Here is an 18,537-nt window from a genome sequence, read left to right as displayed (position 1 = left end):
ATAATACAAAATAATATATAAAAATAATATTGTAACAAATATTATAACAAATATAAATAAATAATAAAAAACTAAAATTACACGTTATAAATATAAATTAATAATATAATGTAACATTAATGCTTTAATATATATGTATGAAAATTAAAATATATACACATTTATACACTAAAATATACAAAATATATAAAAAATAAAACTGTATAATTATATTATACCGAAAAATATCAAAACATCAAAAATAATATTTGAAAATAGAAATATTAAAATATATAACATGTATAAGACTTATAATAACGAAAATTTAATTTAATTAAATAACAAAATGTATATCTTTGTAATATTTGTTAATATTATACATATATCATAAAATACGGAAATTGTATATATTATATATATATATGTATGTGTATATAATATTTCGTCTGCCCCTACTAAAAACATTTATATTCAAAATATTAAAAAAAAATTTTTTAAATATCTGAAAATAAAATTAAATAATAGTAAATAAAATATTGTAATACACGTTATAACAAATACAACAAATAATAATACAAATAAATTATTACACATTTTATAATTTTTTTAATTTAAATGTATACAATTTTATACACTAAACTATATTTACTAAATAGCATTGATTTTACGTAAAATTATATAATTATATTTTACAAAAAAATATCAAAATATCAAAAATAATATCAGTAAATAAAAAAATAAAAATAAAATAAAATAAAATTGTCCTGGCCAATGTATCATCTGTCCCTACTATCAAGACAGTTACATGACAGTCTAGTGGCAATAATATCAAAATGATAACATTTGACAGCAGCAGATTTCACACAGGAAGTTGATTCCTGTGTGATGGATCTGCTATCTTCCTGCTATCACTACTGACGTGTGTGTGTGTGTGTGTGTGTGTGTGTGTGTGTGTGTGTGTGTGTGTGTGTGTGTGTGGCTTTAAGCAGAGTAAAATCACACTGGAGTGAATTGTGGAGGTGGGCGGAGTTACAGCATCTGTTCTCCCAAGAGAATTAGACATCCATCCATCCATCCACTAATGAGCACTAATCAATACAGCCCCACTCTCCACCTCCCACTTAGGAAACGTTAAATTAAATCAAGCATTACAGCTACTTTGTTGAGATCCCACAGCTGCTGTAACTCTAACCTACAGCAGGACTTCAAATGCAAAGTGAGGACAGTCTCTACAGAACGACTGCCTACAATAGCAGGGTTTTGAATGGACTAATGCTTCACATTGTGATGGAATTAGAGTAATTATGAGATTTTGAGGTGTTTTAAAAATTAATAGTTTCTATAGCAACACTTATGCCAAAAAGTAGGAGATCATGTGACTCAAGACTGCAGCAGTGGTGCTGAAAATGCAACTTCGATCACAGAAATAAATTACATTTAGCTATATATTCACATAGAAAAAAATTACTTTAAACTATAATAATATTTCAGATTTTTACAGCATTTTTGACCAAATAAAAGAGCAGAAGAGAAGATTACAAAATTCATAGTTTAATTGTTGACTGTTTATACTCACCAAGAAGTCTTCCTCACAGTAAACCTTTCCATTGATGTTATAGAAAGCCTTTCCTCGTAGCCTCCGTCCTAAGGGGAAAAAAAAAAGATGAAATTATGCCTCAATGTCTAAAAGCATTGCAGAAGAAAGTCCTTGTGTCTTCATGTTGTGTGTTTACAAACAACTTTGACAACAAACAAGCGATTATTTTAATTGGCAGCATCAAATGACTAAAAGGATGAAATATGTTTCATCTCTGATGCGTGTTAAGTGAACATCTGTGTTCATTCCCACAACACAAACACACTCACAAACTACCAGACATCTGACCGACGGATGTGAAAACGCACACAAAAACTCTTCAAAAGCTCAGATCTGACTGGTTCTCTTTACAGCGTTTCCTAGAATTAGGGTGCACAGGTTTATACCAGCCTATAAACAACAACAAAAGCAAACTCTGGTTGGTTGTAGGGCACTTTAATTTCCACAATGTGTAAAAACCAGACACAATAACAGAATCCAATCATAATAATGGAATTTACTGGATAAAGCACGGAAATGTCACAGAATTTGTTAAACTTTGAATTAATAAATTAAGCCTGTCTGTGAAGTTTGTGAATATTCAGACACAAAAAGATCATTTAAATATGAATTCTGCATTTTCTGTATATGCTCTGAGAGCTTCTTTGTGAGCATTTTACTCTTTCATTTAAGAAAATGTATCATTATATCATATAAACATGAACTTAAAGGTCTTCACAACAACCTGCCAAAATAAAAGTCTGGATTAACTAGACGAAATTGAGACTGAAAGTATTAGTACTGTCCAGTGGAATGTATGTAATAACTATAAAAATAAAAATATTGAAAAAATATTTCATTTCATATTTGGCAATAAAAGGGTTTGTTTAATTCTCATTTGATTAAAGGTAAATTATTGTTTTACGCCTTCATAACAAAACCATTAAACATACAACAGAAAAAAAACATATTATTGGAAAAACAAACATAATTAAGTTGTTTTTATGAATTTAATTAATTAGGCATAGTTTTTGTTTGATTTATAAAAATTAATTAAACCATTAAATGGAATCCAGAAAAAAATGAACTTTGTAAATATAAAACAGAATTTGAGAAAAACTATATATTACATTTCAAGGCACTGAAAAATTAAATTTTTTAAAACTTTTAATAAATTGTTTAATAAATCCTGTCATAAAAATGGAATTTATTACAAAATGCGCCGGAATGTCGAAAGAATGACTTAAAAGTATTCAGTTTAATTAAATCAAAAAGCAATAATATTAATATCTGTGAATTTTAAGCCACAAAAAGACTATTTAAATATGAATCCTGCATTTTCTGCATGTCCGCATGTGTGATTCAAGTGGTTTTATTTATTATCAGATATGCTTTCTGAGAGCCACTTCATGAGCATTTTACTTTATTTTTTTATCATTTTACTTATTTTTTGCCGATAACCGATAGTTCCGCTAATCAACTATCGGTGCCGATTAATCGGCAAAACCGATACATCGGTCGACCTCTAATTACAATTATGTTTTAAATACAAATTAAAAATAAAAATATAAAAATATATAAATTAAAAAATTATGAAAAATATTAATATTTTTTTTATTAATAAATCACATTTTTCGTCCATGTTTTAATTTTAACAGTAAAATTACCCCCCTCCCCCTCCAAAAAAATTAATTTTCATTCGATTAAAAGCTAAATAATGTTTTATGCCTTTATAACAGAAACATTAAAATAAGTTTTTTTTTTTTTCAATTCTATTAATTAGACATTCTTTTTGATTGATTTTAAAAATTTAAATTAAACCATTAAAGTCGAATCCAGAAAAAAACTAATTAACAGAAAATACTGCATTTTGTAAATGGGTCAAAGATGTTAAAATGTCCACGTCAAAAGAAATTTACAAATGCTATTTTATGTCCATAGAAAGCACATTAAATGTAAGTAACGTGTCTACTTTTAAGATTTCAAATTTAAAAAAAAGTTTTTGGAGAACACAATGTCAAAACTTAGTTGAAATAATGTTACATTGCCATTCAGTGTAACACAATATATATGTAAAAAATCAAACAACATGCTTATTCTGACTTGAACATATTAAAATATATAAAAGAATAGGGGAGAATATTACATTTTATTGTGTTTTAAATGAGTAAAAAATTCTTCTTTTTGTTGTAAATATGCCTGACAGTATTGTTACACTGAATGACATTTTAGTGGGTGTCTTCTGTAAATTAGGGAAAAATTTATGATATTTATTTTTTAATTTGACAACAATTTAAATCAGTATTACACTTATTGTTTTTATTCTTAACAACCCATTTTTTGTCTTTGACCCAAATACAAAACAGAATTTGATTGAATTTAATTTCAATTTTAAAAAAATTGTTGATACATTTTTCTTTGTTTTCTAATTGCTTGTTTTCTTTAAAAAATTCAAATAAATAACACTAGCTTTTCTATTCTTCTTCTATTCTATATATTTGTTTTCTTTTTATTTATTATATAATTAACAAAAAGTGTCTACTAAATGGCTAAATGTAAATGTAAAACGTACTCCAGAAATGTAGTGCACAGGTTTACACAAGCCTAAAAGCAAATGCAAACTGTAGCTGGTTGTTTACCACGTTGCTCAGATGGTGAGTTTCTATCTAAATGTGGGCGTTTCTTGGCCAGAAGCAGCAATAGGACTTTATGTTGCTAGTCTGACTGCACGAGACTAGGATCTCTGTATCGCATTCAAACACACAAAAACCACCAAACCCTATCTTTCTCTCTCTCACACACACAGTTCATAAATCAGTCTGACCCTTTTTCCCCATCCCTTAATTTACAGCGCTCATGGCAGACATCTCGTTTCTTTTCACCGTCCTGAAATTTATGCACTTGCCACATTCAAAAAAAAGCGGCCCGACAGAGAAACGAACACTCGACTTAATTCAGAGCGATAAAGCGGGATTCACACGGAGACGTGAGGAAAGACTTTCAATTAGTGATGGTTATCACCTGCTGGACTATAAAACAGGTGAAAAAATGAGTCATATAGAGACTAAAAGCAACAAACCTGCACTTAAATGTCCTCTGAAATTGCTCCAAAAAGGTGCAACTTATCAACATTTGATTTTTTTTTTACAAGTGATTTTATGTCCACAGAAAGCTCATTAAATGTAAGTCTACTTTTAAGGTTTCAAATTTTGAAAAATACAATGTCAAAATTTGGTTGAATTAATGTCACATTGTCATTCAGTGTAACACTATATATATGTAAAAAATGTAACAACAAGAGCCTCTTTATGAGCATTTTACTCTTTAATTTGAGAATAAACATATAAAAAGGTCTGCACAACAACATGCCAAAATAAAAGTTTGGATTAACTAGATGAAATTGAGACAGAAATGTATTAGTACTGTCAATAATAATAATAATAATAATAATATTGAAAAAATATATTTAATTCCAGGGCCTTACATTTTTTTGTTTGTGTTAAACTTTTAATAAATTGTTAAAAGTTTCATGACTTTTTGATTCCAGAAAGTCGAGAATTATTAAAATGGAAAAAAAAAATCATCATATCATATAAACACAGAAACTGCCAAAACAGAAGTATTAATAATAATAATAATAATAATAATAATAATAATAATAATAATAATAATAATAATGTTTTATTAAAATATTTTCATTTAATAATCACATTTTTGTTCATGTTTTAGTTTTAACAGTAAACCTCTGTTGTGCAGCAATATTTTGGCTATAAAAGGGTTTGTTTAATTCTCATTTGATTAAAAGTAAATGACTGTTTTACGCCTTCATAACAAAAATATTAAACACACAACAATAAAAAATATTATTGGAAAAACAAACATAATTAAGTTGTTTTTATGAATTCAATTATTCAGACATACTTTTTTTTTAAATAATTAAACCATTAAAATGGAATCTACATTTTTTTTGTAAATTTAAAACAGAATTTGAGAAAAGCTCTACAACATATTTCATTTCAAGGTAATGAAAAATTTGAACTTTCAATAAATTGATGATAAATTGTAAAAGTTTTATGATTTTTCATTAATTGAAATCATCAAATGAATCAAATTTAATGTAATAAATATTAAAACGGGCAAGAAAGACTTTCAATTAGTGATGGTTATCACCTGCTGGACTATAAAACAGGTGAAAAAATGAGTCATATAGAGACTAAAAGCAACAAACCTGCACTTAAATGTCCTCAGAAATTGCTCCAAAAAGGTGCAACTTATTAACATTTGATTTTTTACAAGTGATTTTATGTCCACAGAAAGCTCATTAAATGTAAGTAACATGTCTACTTTTAAGGTTTCAAATTTTGAAAAATACAATGTCAAAATTTGGTTGAATTAATGTCACATTGTCATTCAGTGTAACACTATTTGTGAAAAATTAAACAACATGCTTATTCTGACTCGAACAACTTAACATTTGATTTTTTTTTTTTTTTAAATGAGATGGTAATGTAACAGGAGGATGTTTGTAGACGTGTGTAAACACAACAAACGACGCTGAGATCACTGAGATTTCTGGAGCTGACAAATGTCTGGGGAGGGCCAGATTCCCAACACAAAAACACATAGAGAGAGACAGAGAGAGGTCTGAGTAAACGGGGACATTCTTTGGGCCTGAGGTCACCGGCTGGTCCCAATGCCCCCCTCCACCACCCAAAACACAGAGAGAGAGAGAGAGAGAGAGAGAGAGAGATACAGGGGAAGAGAAAGAGAGAGAGAAAGAGGGGGGGAAGGGAAGGAAAGATTCCTCCAGCCTTTGTCAAAGACGGTGGCCACCGTCAACTATCTGCACTCAAAAAATATGTTGCAAACTTTAAAGATAAAGTTTCTTTTGTGGTAAATGTAGCTTTACACTGGTGGTGGTAAAATTGTAAGTAGTCTCTGGCAAATATCTGCAGGGGTTAGTGCTATTAAACTTTTCATGGAACTGAAATGTTCAATCATTTAAATTATTTCAGTAGTGAATGGAAATACATTTTTTAAAAAGTTTCAAATTATTTATTACAAATCTGATGTACATTCATATGGAAGCCCATTTCTGCCACTGCAGAACTCACTTTTTTTTTTTTATATAATTTTGAGTTTACATCTCACAATTCAGTTTTTTGTTCTCCCACAGAAGAAAAATAATTTAATAGGTGTTTGAAACTTTTATATCACAATTCTGACTTTTACTTTTACAAATTGATTTTTTTTAAGAAATTGCTGCTTTTAAACAGCAAGGATGCATTAAATTGGTCAAAAGTGAAAGTAAAAACCTTTATAATATTACAAAACACTGTTCTTTAGACATTTCAATTCACAAAAGAATTTAAAAAATCTGTCACTGTTTCCAATTGTTGATAATAAATGTTTCTTGAGCAGCAAATCAGCATTTTAGAATGGGAAAAAACAGTCTGAGTTGCAAGTTTATATCATGCAGTTTTTAAGAAAAAAAGTTCATAATACGAGATATAAATTTGCAATTGAGGATAAAAGTCAGAATTGTAAGGAAAAAAAGTCATATATTTTATGCAGTGGCTGAAATGGGCTTCCATATGAATGTACGTCAATTTTTTTATAAAAATGAATCAACTTTTTAAAATTAAGGTAATTGTAAGTTTTTCCTCACAATTCTGACTTTTTTCCTCATAATTTTTATTAGTTTATATCTCACAACTCAGATTCAGACTTTTGTGTGTGTGTGTGTTTACATCTCACAATTCTGTTTTTTTTTTCTCCCACAGAAGAAAAAAATTAAATAGGTATTTGAAACTTTTATATCACAATTCTGACTTTTACTTTTACAAATTGAGATTTTTTTTTAAAGAAATTGCTGCTTTTAATCAGCAAGGATGCATTAAATTGGTCACAAGTGAAAGTAAAAACCTTTATGATATTACAAAACACTTTTATTTTGAATGACTGCTGTTCTTTTGACATTTCAATTCATAAAAGAATTTAAAAAATCTGTCACTGTTTCAAATTGTTGATTTCCAAAATGTTGATAATAAATGTTTCTTGAGTAGCAAATCAGCATATTAGAATGAGAAAAACAGTCTGAATTCTGAGGTTACATCATGCAGTTCAAGAAAAAAGTCAGAATACGAGACATAAATTCCCAAATGAAGATAAAAGTCAGAATTGCAGGATATAACCTTGCATTTGTGAGAAAGTCAGAATTGTGAGGAAAAACTCACAATTACCTTTATTTAAAAAAGTTGATTCATTTATAAAAAATCTGACGTACATTCATATGGAAGTCCATTTCTGCTGCTGCATAAAAAGTCCTCACAATTCTAACTTTCTTTCTAACAAATGCAAGGTTATATCCTGCAATTCTGACTTTTTTACTCAATTGTGAATTTATATCTCGTATTCTTTTTTCTTAAAACTTTTTCTCATTCTAATATGATGATTTGCTACTCAAGAAATATTTCAATATTCAAATATTTTCAATATATCAACATTTTGGAAATCAACAATTGGAATTAAATTCTTTTATGAATTGAAATATCGAAAGAACAGCAGTCATTTAAAATAAAAATGTTTTGTAATATTATAAAGGTTTTTACTTTCACTTTTGGCCAATTAAATGCATCCTTGCTAATTAACAGCAATCATTTATTTTTTTAAAAATCTATTTGTAAAAGTAAAAGCCAGAATTGTGATATAAAAGTTTCAAATACCCATTTTTCTTCTGTTGGAGAAAAAAAAAAAAAAAAAAAAACAGAATCGTGAAATGTAAACTCAAAATTGTAAGAAGAAAAAATTATGAGAAGAAACTGCAAGTTTATATCTATATTCCACTTAGTTTTAGCCATACAAAATAGCTTGTTATGCCGCTTGAAACTGCTTACTGTTTCTTACTATATTGATGTATTGTATAAATTACAACCGTTTCAGCGTTTACTGCACCTTGATATTCTTGTTATATCTCTATAGTGGCTAATGAATCAGAAGTCTCACACATTCACAGAAAAAAGCCAACCTCCATGATGAAAAATAAGGTGGTGTGAAAACACAATTCTGACTTTATAACACACAACTGCACGTTTATGTGCATTTCTGAAATAAAAAAAGTCACTGCGTGAGTGTTACAAATATAATGGCTGAGGGAATGACATCAAATCTTTCTCTTATTTGACCTATGTAGTCAGTCACCTTGGACCCCAAAACCAGTCCTAAGTTGCACAGGTTTATTTGTAGCAATAGCCAAAAATACACCGTATGGGTCAAAATTAAAAATTTAAAAACGTTAGGATATTAAGTAAAGAACATGTCCCATGAAGACATATTGCAAACTTCCTACCATGAATATATCAAAATGTAATTTTTGATTGGTAATATGCATTGCTAAGAATTTTACTTGGACAACTTTAAAGGCGATTTCCTCAACGTTTTGTTTTTTTGCACCCTCAGATTTCATGTTTTTAAATAGTTGTATCTCTGCCAAAAAAATGTCCTATCCTAACAAACCATACATCAATAGAAAGCTTATTTATTTAACTTTCAGTGATGTATAAATCTCAATTTCATTAAATTAACCCTTGGTTTTGTGGTCCAGGGTCAGATTTATTCCTCTTTGGGAAAGACATGGAAACCAACCGCAGATTTGTTTTCTTTTGCTATTACAGGGCAAATAAGAATGCAAAAATTACATTTGTTGCCATAGAAGTTAACCCGACTGTGACGACTTCTGTTTCTGAGAAGCCCCGAAATGTGAAAAGAGTCCATTAACCACAATTTTTTGTTGTTATTTTTCACTCACAAGCATCTCTTCAACTCCGCTTTTCTCAGAAGAGTGTGTGGGCAGTTTTATTTTCATGGTCTGCTGTGTTAAATGCATCTTTGATTTAATTTTTACACTTGAACGCATGTTTCCCATGACTGTCACAGTGGCTGTAGATATCCAGTCCTCTCATGAACTCAGTCAGGGTCCTTGCCATATGTGACGCAAGTAAAAACGAGGCTGTGAGGTATAGATGAGGTCAGTTCTACTGTCTTTAACGTCTGAGGGCACGCTAATTTTCAGTGATGAACAACTTAAACTTTATTGAAAAGGAAAAATGTTGACTTTGCAGCTAACTGAAACAAAATAATTTTATGCTGAAGCATTAAAACACTCAAACTAAAACTAATAATTTAACACAAAATTCCTTAAATTAAAATAAAAATAATTTAATTTTTGATGATTAGAAATAATAAAAAATGAATGCGTTAAATGTGTTTTTATTTTTTAAACTGTAACAGACAGGCTCAGGTTCAAAGTTATCTTAAATATGTGTCAATTAAAAACATAAAATTAACCTGAGGACAACAAGCACCTCTAGAAAACACAACTGATACATTTATTTACTAATGAACACCTCCAAACACACAATGACTGTGATCTTCTAGTAGAAAATGCAGAAATCTCATTTTGACAAAGCGTTCAGTGGCTGATATGATTTTCTCATGGTAATAAGGCTGACTGCCTGTACACCACATCTAAAGCGATATGACACTGTGTCATTAAAACACAGCACACAGCCGCTGAGGACTGCTGGGAAATCTGTCTCGAGCATAATCAAAGATCTAGAGACGGCAAACACACCAGCGGTGTGCAGCACTGAGAGCAGTTAAACAGAAGATTTCACATGCTGAACACAATAATGAATATACACATACACAATTTAAAACCAAAAAAACGAGCAAATGAAAGGTAGACAGAATGAACAAACATTAGAAAGACAAACAATAAGTAGACAGAACGAACAAACAAACATTAGGAAGACAGAACGAACAAACTAACGTTAAGTAGACAGAACAAACAAACATTAGGTAGAGAGAACAAACAAACAGTAGGTAGACAGAATGAACAAACAAACGTTAGGTAGACAGAAGAAACAAACATCAGGTAGACAGAAAGAACAAAAAAAACAGTAGGTAGATAGAATGAACCAAAAAAATGTTAGGTAGACAGAACAAACAAAAAAACATAAGGTAGACAAAAGTAACTAATAAATAGACAAAACGAGCAAACAAATGTTAGGTAGACAGAACAAACAAACAAACATAAGGTAGACAGAACAAACAAATGAATGTTAGGTAGACATAATGAACAAACAAGCAATAGGTAGACAGAACAAACAAACATACGGTAGAAAGAAGAAACAAATGAATGATAGACAAAATGAACAAACAAACGTTAGGTAGACAGAAAAAACTAACAAGAGGTAGACATAATGAACAAACAAATGTTAGGTAGACAGAACGAACAAACAAACATAAGGTAGACAGAACAAACAAATGAATGTTAGGTAGACATAATGAACAAACAAACAATAGGTAGACAGAACAAACAAACATACGGTAGAAAGAAGAAACAAATGAATGTTAGGTAGACATAATGAACAAACAAACAATAGGTAGACAGAACAAACAAACATAAGGTAGACAGAACAAACAAATGAATGTTAGGTAGACATAATGAACAAACAAACAATAGGTAGACAGAACAAACAAACATACGGTAGAAAGAAGAAACAAATGAATGATAGACAAAATGAACAAACAAACGTTAGGTAGACAGAAAAAACAAATGAATGTTAGGTAGACATAATGAACAAACAAACATACGGTAGAAAGAAGAAACAAATGAATGATAGACAAAATGAACAAACAAACGTTAGGTAGACAGAAAAAACTAACAAGAGGTAGACATAATGAACAAACAAACGTTAGGTAGACAGAACAAACAAATGAATGTTAGGTAGACATAATGAACAAACAAACATAAGGTAGACAGAACAAACAAATGAATGTTAGGTAGACATAATGAACAAACAAACATAAGGTAGACAGAACAAACAAATGAATGTTAGGTAGACATAATGAACAAACAAACATACGGTAGAAAGAAGAAACAAATGAATGATAGACAAAATGAACAAACAAACGTTAGGTAGACAGAAAAAACTAACAAGAGGTAGACATAATGAACAAATAAATGTTAGGTAGACAAAACAAACAAAAGTTAGGTAGACAGAACAAACAAACAAACATCAGGTAGACAGAAATAACAAAAAAACAGTAGGTAGATAGAATGAACAAAAAATGTTAGGTAGACAGAACGAACAAACAAACAAAAATAGGTCGACAGAACAAACAAACATAAGGTAGAAAGAAACAAATGAATGATAGACATAATGAACAAACAAATGTTAGGTAGACAGAACAAACAAACAACCGTTAGGTAGACAAAACAAACAAATGTTAGGTAGGTAGAAGTAACAAATAAATGATAGGTAGATAGAATGAACAAACAAACAATAAGTAGACAGAATGAACAAATATGTTAGGTAGACAGACCAAACAAAAACATGAGATAGACAGAAGAAACAAATGAATGATAGGTAGACAGAACGAAGGAACAAACAAATGTTAGGTAGTCAGACTGAGCAAGAATTGTGTAGACAATAAACAAACAAACGTTAGGTAGACAGAAAAAATGAATGAGCAATAGGCAGAGCAAAGAAACAAATGACAGGAAGACATAAACGCACAAATGTTAGGTAGACAGAGTGAACAAACAAATGTTAGGCACACAGAAGAAACAAAAAAAACTATAGATAAACTGAAGAAATGACAGGCAGACGAAACGATAAACAAAACAATGTATATAAAGTGACATAGATGGATAGAATAAATGAATGACTGAATAAACAATAGACCTAATTATAAACCTTATGATCTGATATGAAAAAAATGTCATTTTTCATGAAGTGAGAACAAAGTCTACGTGTCTTTCTTGCTCCTTTCCCGATGCTGTGAGCACACAGACACACACACACACACACACACACACACACACACACACACACACACACACACTCCTGTCCACAGCGAGAGAACAAGCAGGTCTTTATCATCTGCAGGTGGGTTTCAGTGCATGATGGGATGCTGCAGGTGATGAGTCACTCAAAGGGTGTATGTACATGTTCGGGAATTCACATCCAGTCTGTAGACAGTGTGTGTGTGTGTGTGTGTGTGTGTGTGTGTGTGTGTGTGTGTGTGTGTGTGTGTGTGTATGTGTGTGTGTGTGTGTGTGTGTGTGTGTGTTACTGTAAAGAGGGGAATTTTAGTCTGCGGTTCAGAGCATGTGCAGGCCTGCTGGTCACACACATGTTCTTCTGCCCCCTCTCTTTCTCGATATATATATATATATATATATATATATACTGTCCGTTTCATCTTTTCCTCTTTCTTCTCATGTTAATGGAAATTTTATGTGTTGTACAGGCAAGACAAACAACTGTTCTGACTGCAAAGTGGACAATGAAAAAAAAAAAATGAAAGCACTGAATTGGTTGAAATGAATCACTGGCTGAAAATAATTATTTCCAACAGTTTTCTCTGGCTGAAAGCTAAAAAAAAAAAGTAGAAAAGAAATATTGTCTTCTTGAAGACTGAGGTCTTTTGCAAATAGAAACATCTCACCTGAGGTTTCTGCATTAAATATGAGAGAAAGAGAAGAATGAAGAGTGAATATAACATCATAATAACTCTCTGTGTTGGTGTGTGTTTGTGTGGAGGGACATGAATGTAGCTCACACTTGGCTGAGGCCTGCAGGCCGCTCTGGGCGCACATACACTCACCTTTATAATTGTTACACGGTGTTTGTGATGCTGAGTGTGTTTATGAGAACAGGAGAGTGTTAGTCCATGTCATGACTGATACAGAGCTGGTACAGCGAGACGTGAAACAGAGGGAGAGAGATGGAAGAATAAATGAGTGCATTCCTCTCTCTTTGATGAGGAACGGGGCGGGTGCAGCTCTGGACGTGACGGCACAGCTCAATTATACACGCAGACAGACACAAACAGCCAGAAGAGCATCGAGAACTCGGTCTCGTCTCTCATAGATAGATAGAATAATAGATAGAATGATAGACAGAAAGACAGCTGTTCAGATAGAACGATGAACAAACTATAGGAAGAATGAACGATAGGACAAACTATAGATAGCATGAACAATAGAACGAACGATGATAGACAGATAGACAGAAGTAACGATATAATGATAAACCAATAGCAAAAACAACAGAGCTATCGATAGGACTAACACAAGATAGAACAAGAGATAAAATTAATGGTAGAACAATCAATAGAACTAATCATAAGAAAGAACAAATGATAGAGTGGTAAAATGAATCAGAGAACGAAATGATAGAATGAGCAATAGAACTAATCATACAACTAACAATAGATAGATAGATAGATAGATAGATAGATAGATAGACAGAACGACAGATAGATAGATAGAATGACAGAATGCTAGATAGAACAATAGAAGGACAGAACAATAGAACAATAGATAGATAAAATAGATAGAAAAACAGAACGATAGATAGAATGATAGAACGTCAGAACGCTAGATAGAACAACAGACAGAATGCTAGATAGAATGATATGATAAGAGTGATAGAGAGTGATAGAATGACAGTATGATAGATAGATAGATAGATAGATAGATAGATAGATAGATAGATAGATAGATAGATAGATAGATAGAGCAGTAAAATGAATGAAAGAATTTATAGAATAAACAATAAAACTAACGATAGAGTGATAGAATGAATGTTAGAATGAACGAAAGAAGTAATGATAGAATGAACGATAGATGATAGAACGATAAAGCAATGATTAAAATTATTAAATGAATAATAGAACAAACGACAGAACTAAGGATAGAGCGATAAAATGATCAAATGAATGACAGAACAAATGATAGAACGAATGATAGCAATATAAAATACAGTAATAAAATGAACAATAAAATGAATGATACAACTAATGATGGAATGACAGAACTAATGATAGAATGAACGATAGATGAACGAACGATAGAATGACAGAACAGTAGATAGAGACAATGACAGAACAACAAATAGAATGACAGAACGCTAGAAAGAACGATAGGGCGACAGAGCGATAGACAGAACAACAGAATGACAGAACAATAGATGGATAGAATGACAAAATGCTAGATAGATAGATAGATAGATAGATAGATAGATAGATAGATAGATAGATAGATAGATAGATAGATAGACAGATAGATAGATAGAATAACAGAACGATAGATAGAATGATAGAACGTCAGAACGCTAGATAGAATGATAGAATGAGAGAGTGATAGAATGACAGAATGATAGATAGATAGATAGATAGATAGATGATAGATAGATAGATAGATAGATAGATAGATAGATAGATAGATAGATAGATAGATAGATAGATAGATAGATAGATAGATAGATAGATAGATAGATAGATAGATAGAACGACAGAATGTTTGATAGATAGATAGATGGATAGATGATAGAATGACAGAATGATAGATAGATAGATAGATAGATAGATAGATAGATAGATAGATAGATAGATAGATAGATAGATAGATAGATAGATAGATAGATAGATAGATAGATAGATAGATAGACAGACAGACAGTTTTGGTTGCAGGTTTTCAGTTCTCAGCACTTTGCAGATACAAATCCTGCATCATCCGCTGTTGTCATGACACTCAGCACTTTTGTTTCCTCTCGGCTGAGCACAAGAATCAATTAAAGCTGTGATTACCTGCACAAATTCAGCACAGCAGCACCACTGCCAGCGTGATATCGCTTTCATACAACACTTCCATAAATAAGAGGTCGATATGGAGTACCTGACATTACACATAACCCTCATTTATCACAAAACAACACCATCACTGCAGTGTAAATACAGCTTCAGATGATAAAATAGATCAATCACAAAGTAAGTATTTAAATAAATGCAATAAAAAACAGAAAGTGTAGAATATGACTCCTTTAGACTCATTTTGTGGGCTAATTAAACCAGAATGGGCGTTTAATAAGAGTGCTTATTGTGTGAACAGATTTCTTCATTATAATGGGAGCAATTTAGTGATTTTCAACACATCCCAGCATGACGCTTTAAAGCTGTAGGTTATTTTCAGGTTCCAAGTAACAATGCAACTTAATTATGTAGAATAATTATAAGCACATTGACTACTTGACAACATCTCGTCATTTATATATTGATGGAATCACTAAATTAGATCTTTTGTTTGGACGTGTTTTGAAACTGCTTTCAATGGAATTTTCTCTCACATTTCTGACTTTTTTCTTGCAGTTGTGAGATATAAACACTTAGAACTTAAGAAAAAATCTGAATTTACTTTTTTTTTTAATTCTGTGGCATGCATAAATAAATAAATAAATAAATATTGTTTACAAATAAACATTTATAACCAAAATTTGTATTTTTTCTTGTAAATTTGAAATTGATATTAAGTCATAAAATAAATTAAAAAATTGCACATGGTTTTGTAATGTGCAAAACATGATTGGGTTGAACTTCATCCAAAAATAACTAGATCATGACATACAATTATCATAAAAATGACAGATTTTAATCATGCTGTAAGTACCCGCCTCGACTCATTTGTCAAAAATAAAACCTTATTTAAAGCCTCATTCTCGAACGGCTAAAGCTCCATCTCCTTCACTCTTAAAACATTACAGTGGCTCATGATTGCGCCAAAGTACTTAAGATCAACCACAGCAGCTTATTCATCACAGATAACCCAAACATGGACAAACACACTCGAACGTCACGCTAAAAAGCTCCTGTGAACTTCAAGAACCCATTATGTTCTTAAAAGAGGCTTCCAGTTCCTCCCAGACCGCATCCGGTTTACTGGCCCGCTTTCTTTCGCCAAACAATACGCGTACAGCGAACGGCTAGCATTACATGTAAATTATCTGCACTGGCTGTAAAGCGTGAGGAAACAGTATCTGTGCGGAGGGGAAGAGAGAATGAAAGAGGGAAAACTGAACAGCAGTTGTGCTCTACAGTACTGCCGTGATTTCTCTCTCGCTTACAGAGGAAACAGGAGAAGCGAGGACGCGTCAGGTGACGGAGCTGCCCTGCGGCGCGCACACACATGCACACAGCGCTCCCACGGACAGAAACGCTGGTCAGGACAAACGTGACACGGTCAAACACATTCATAAACACAAATAAACACACGCCATTCTGCAAGACAACACTTCCAGGAGTGAGTCTATACATGTGGCACGTGATCTTTGCCATATGACGAACCAAACAATATGACAAAACACAACAAAACTCTCATTTTAGATGCAGAATTGTAAAAAAGCACAATTTCTAATAAAAAAAATGCACATTTTTTTTCATTGTAGATGCGTATTTTTATTAAAAAGCACAATTTTCAAATTTTAGATGCACATTTCTAATAAAAAACACAATTTTTACATTTTAGATGCATATTTCTTATAAAAAGCACAATTCTCATTTTAGATGCAAAATTCTAATAAAAAGCACAGTTCTCTCATTTTAGATGCATAATTCTCATTAAATGCACAATTTTCCCATTTTAGAGCCATAATTCCTAAAAAAAATGCACTATTTATTCATTGTTGATGCATATTTAAAATAAAAAGCACAATTTTCTAAATTTAAATGCACATTTCTAATAAAAAGCAGCACAATTCTCATTTTAAATGCAAAATTCTAATAAAAAGCACAGTTCTCTTATTTTAGATGCATAATTTTCATTAAATGCACAATTTTCCCATTTTAGATCCATAATTCCTAAAAAAAAATGCACTATTTATTCATTGTTGATGCATATTTAAAATAAAAAGCACAATTTTCTAAATTTAAATGCACATTTCTAATAAAAAGCAGCACAATTCTCATTTTAAATGCAAAATTCTAATAAAAAGCACAGTTCTCTTATTTTAGATGCATAATTTTCATTAAATGCACAATTTTTTCATTGTAGATGCATATTTCTAATAAAAGCACAAATCTCAAATTTTAGATGCATATTTCTAATAAAAAGCACAATTTTCAAAATTTAGATGCACATTTCTAATAAAAAGCACAATTCTCATTTTAGATGCATAATTCTCATTGAATAGCACATTATTCCCATTTTAGATCCATAATTCCTAAAAAAATTCACTATTTATTCATTGTAGATGCATATTTAAAATAAAAAGCACAATTTTCCAATTTTAGATGCACATTTCTAATAAAAAGCACAATTTTTACATTTTAGATGCATATTTAAAAAAAAAAACACAATTCTCATTTTAGATGCAAAATTCTAATAAAAAGCACAGTTCTCTCATTTTAGATGCATAATTCTCATTAAATGCCCAATTTTCCCATTTTATATGCATAATTTACCAAAAACAATTCACAATTTTCTCATTGTAGATGCACATTTCTAATAAAAAGCACAATTTTCACATTTTTGATGCATATTTCTAAAAAAAAGCACAATTGTCATTTTAGATGCAAAATTCTAATAAAAAGCAGTTTTCTCATTTTAGATGCATAATTCTCATCTAATGCACCCTTTTCCCATTTTAGATGTATAATTCCTAAAAAGCACAATTTTCAAATTTTAGATGCATTTATTTTTATTAAATGCACAATTTACCCAGTTTAACCGCATAATTCTAATTCTTGTGCATCTAAAATTGGAGAATTGTGTATTTAATTAGAATTATATCACAATTTGATTAAAAATGAGAAATAGTTCTCCCATCTTAGAAGCATAATTCCCATTAAATTCATAATTCTCCCATCCAATTTTAGATGCATATTTTTTATTAAATGCACCTAAAATGGGAGAATTGTTCATGTAATAATAGCAACATAATCTAACAGAATTAGATTAGAATCTCCCATTTTAGATGGGTAATTCTTATTAAATGCACAATTCTCCCATTAGATGCACAATTCTCCCATTTTAGATGCATATTTTTATTAAATGCACAATTCTCCCCTTTAAATGCGATAATTGTGCATTTAATTTAATTAGATTAGAATTCAATTAGAAACCATTTTAGCTGCGT

At 30.8% G+C, this 18,537-nt stretch overlaps 1 protein-coding gene across 1 annotated transcript in view; it reads right to left on the bottom strand.

Moving 5' to 3' along the window:
- wtip (WT1 interacting protein) overlaps positions 1-18,537 on the bottom strand; it is a 40,562-nt gene that overhangs the window by 5,619 nt on the left and 16,406 nt on the right. The window contains 1 exon segment of the mRNA XM_073850935.1: positions 1,556-1,623. Within this exon segment, the coding sequence (XP_073707036.1) occupies positions 1,556-1,623 (68 nt within the window).

Source organism: Garra rufa, chromosome 11 (genome assembly GCF_049309525.1).
Source record: "Garra rufa chromosome 11, GarRuf1.0, whole genome shotgun sequence".
Taxonomy (NCBI): Eukaryota; Metazoa; Chordata; class Actinopteri; order Cypriniformes; family Cyprinidae; genus Garra; species Garra rufa.
This window is presented reverse-complemented; position numbering and strand designations above follow the sequence as displayed.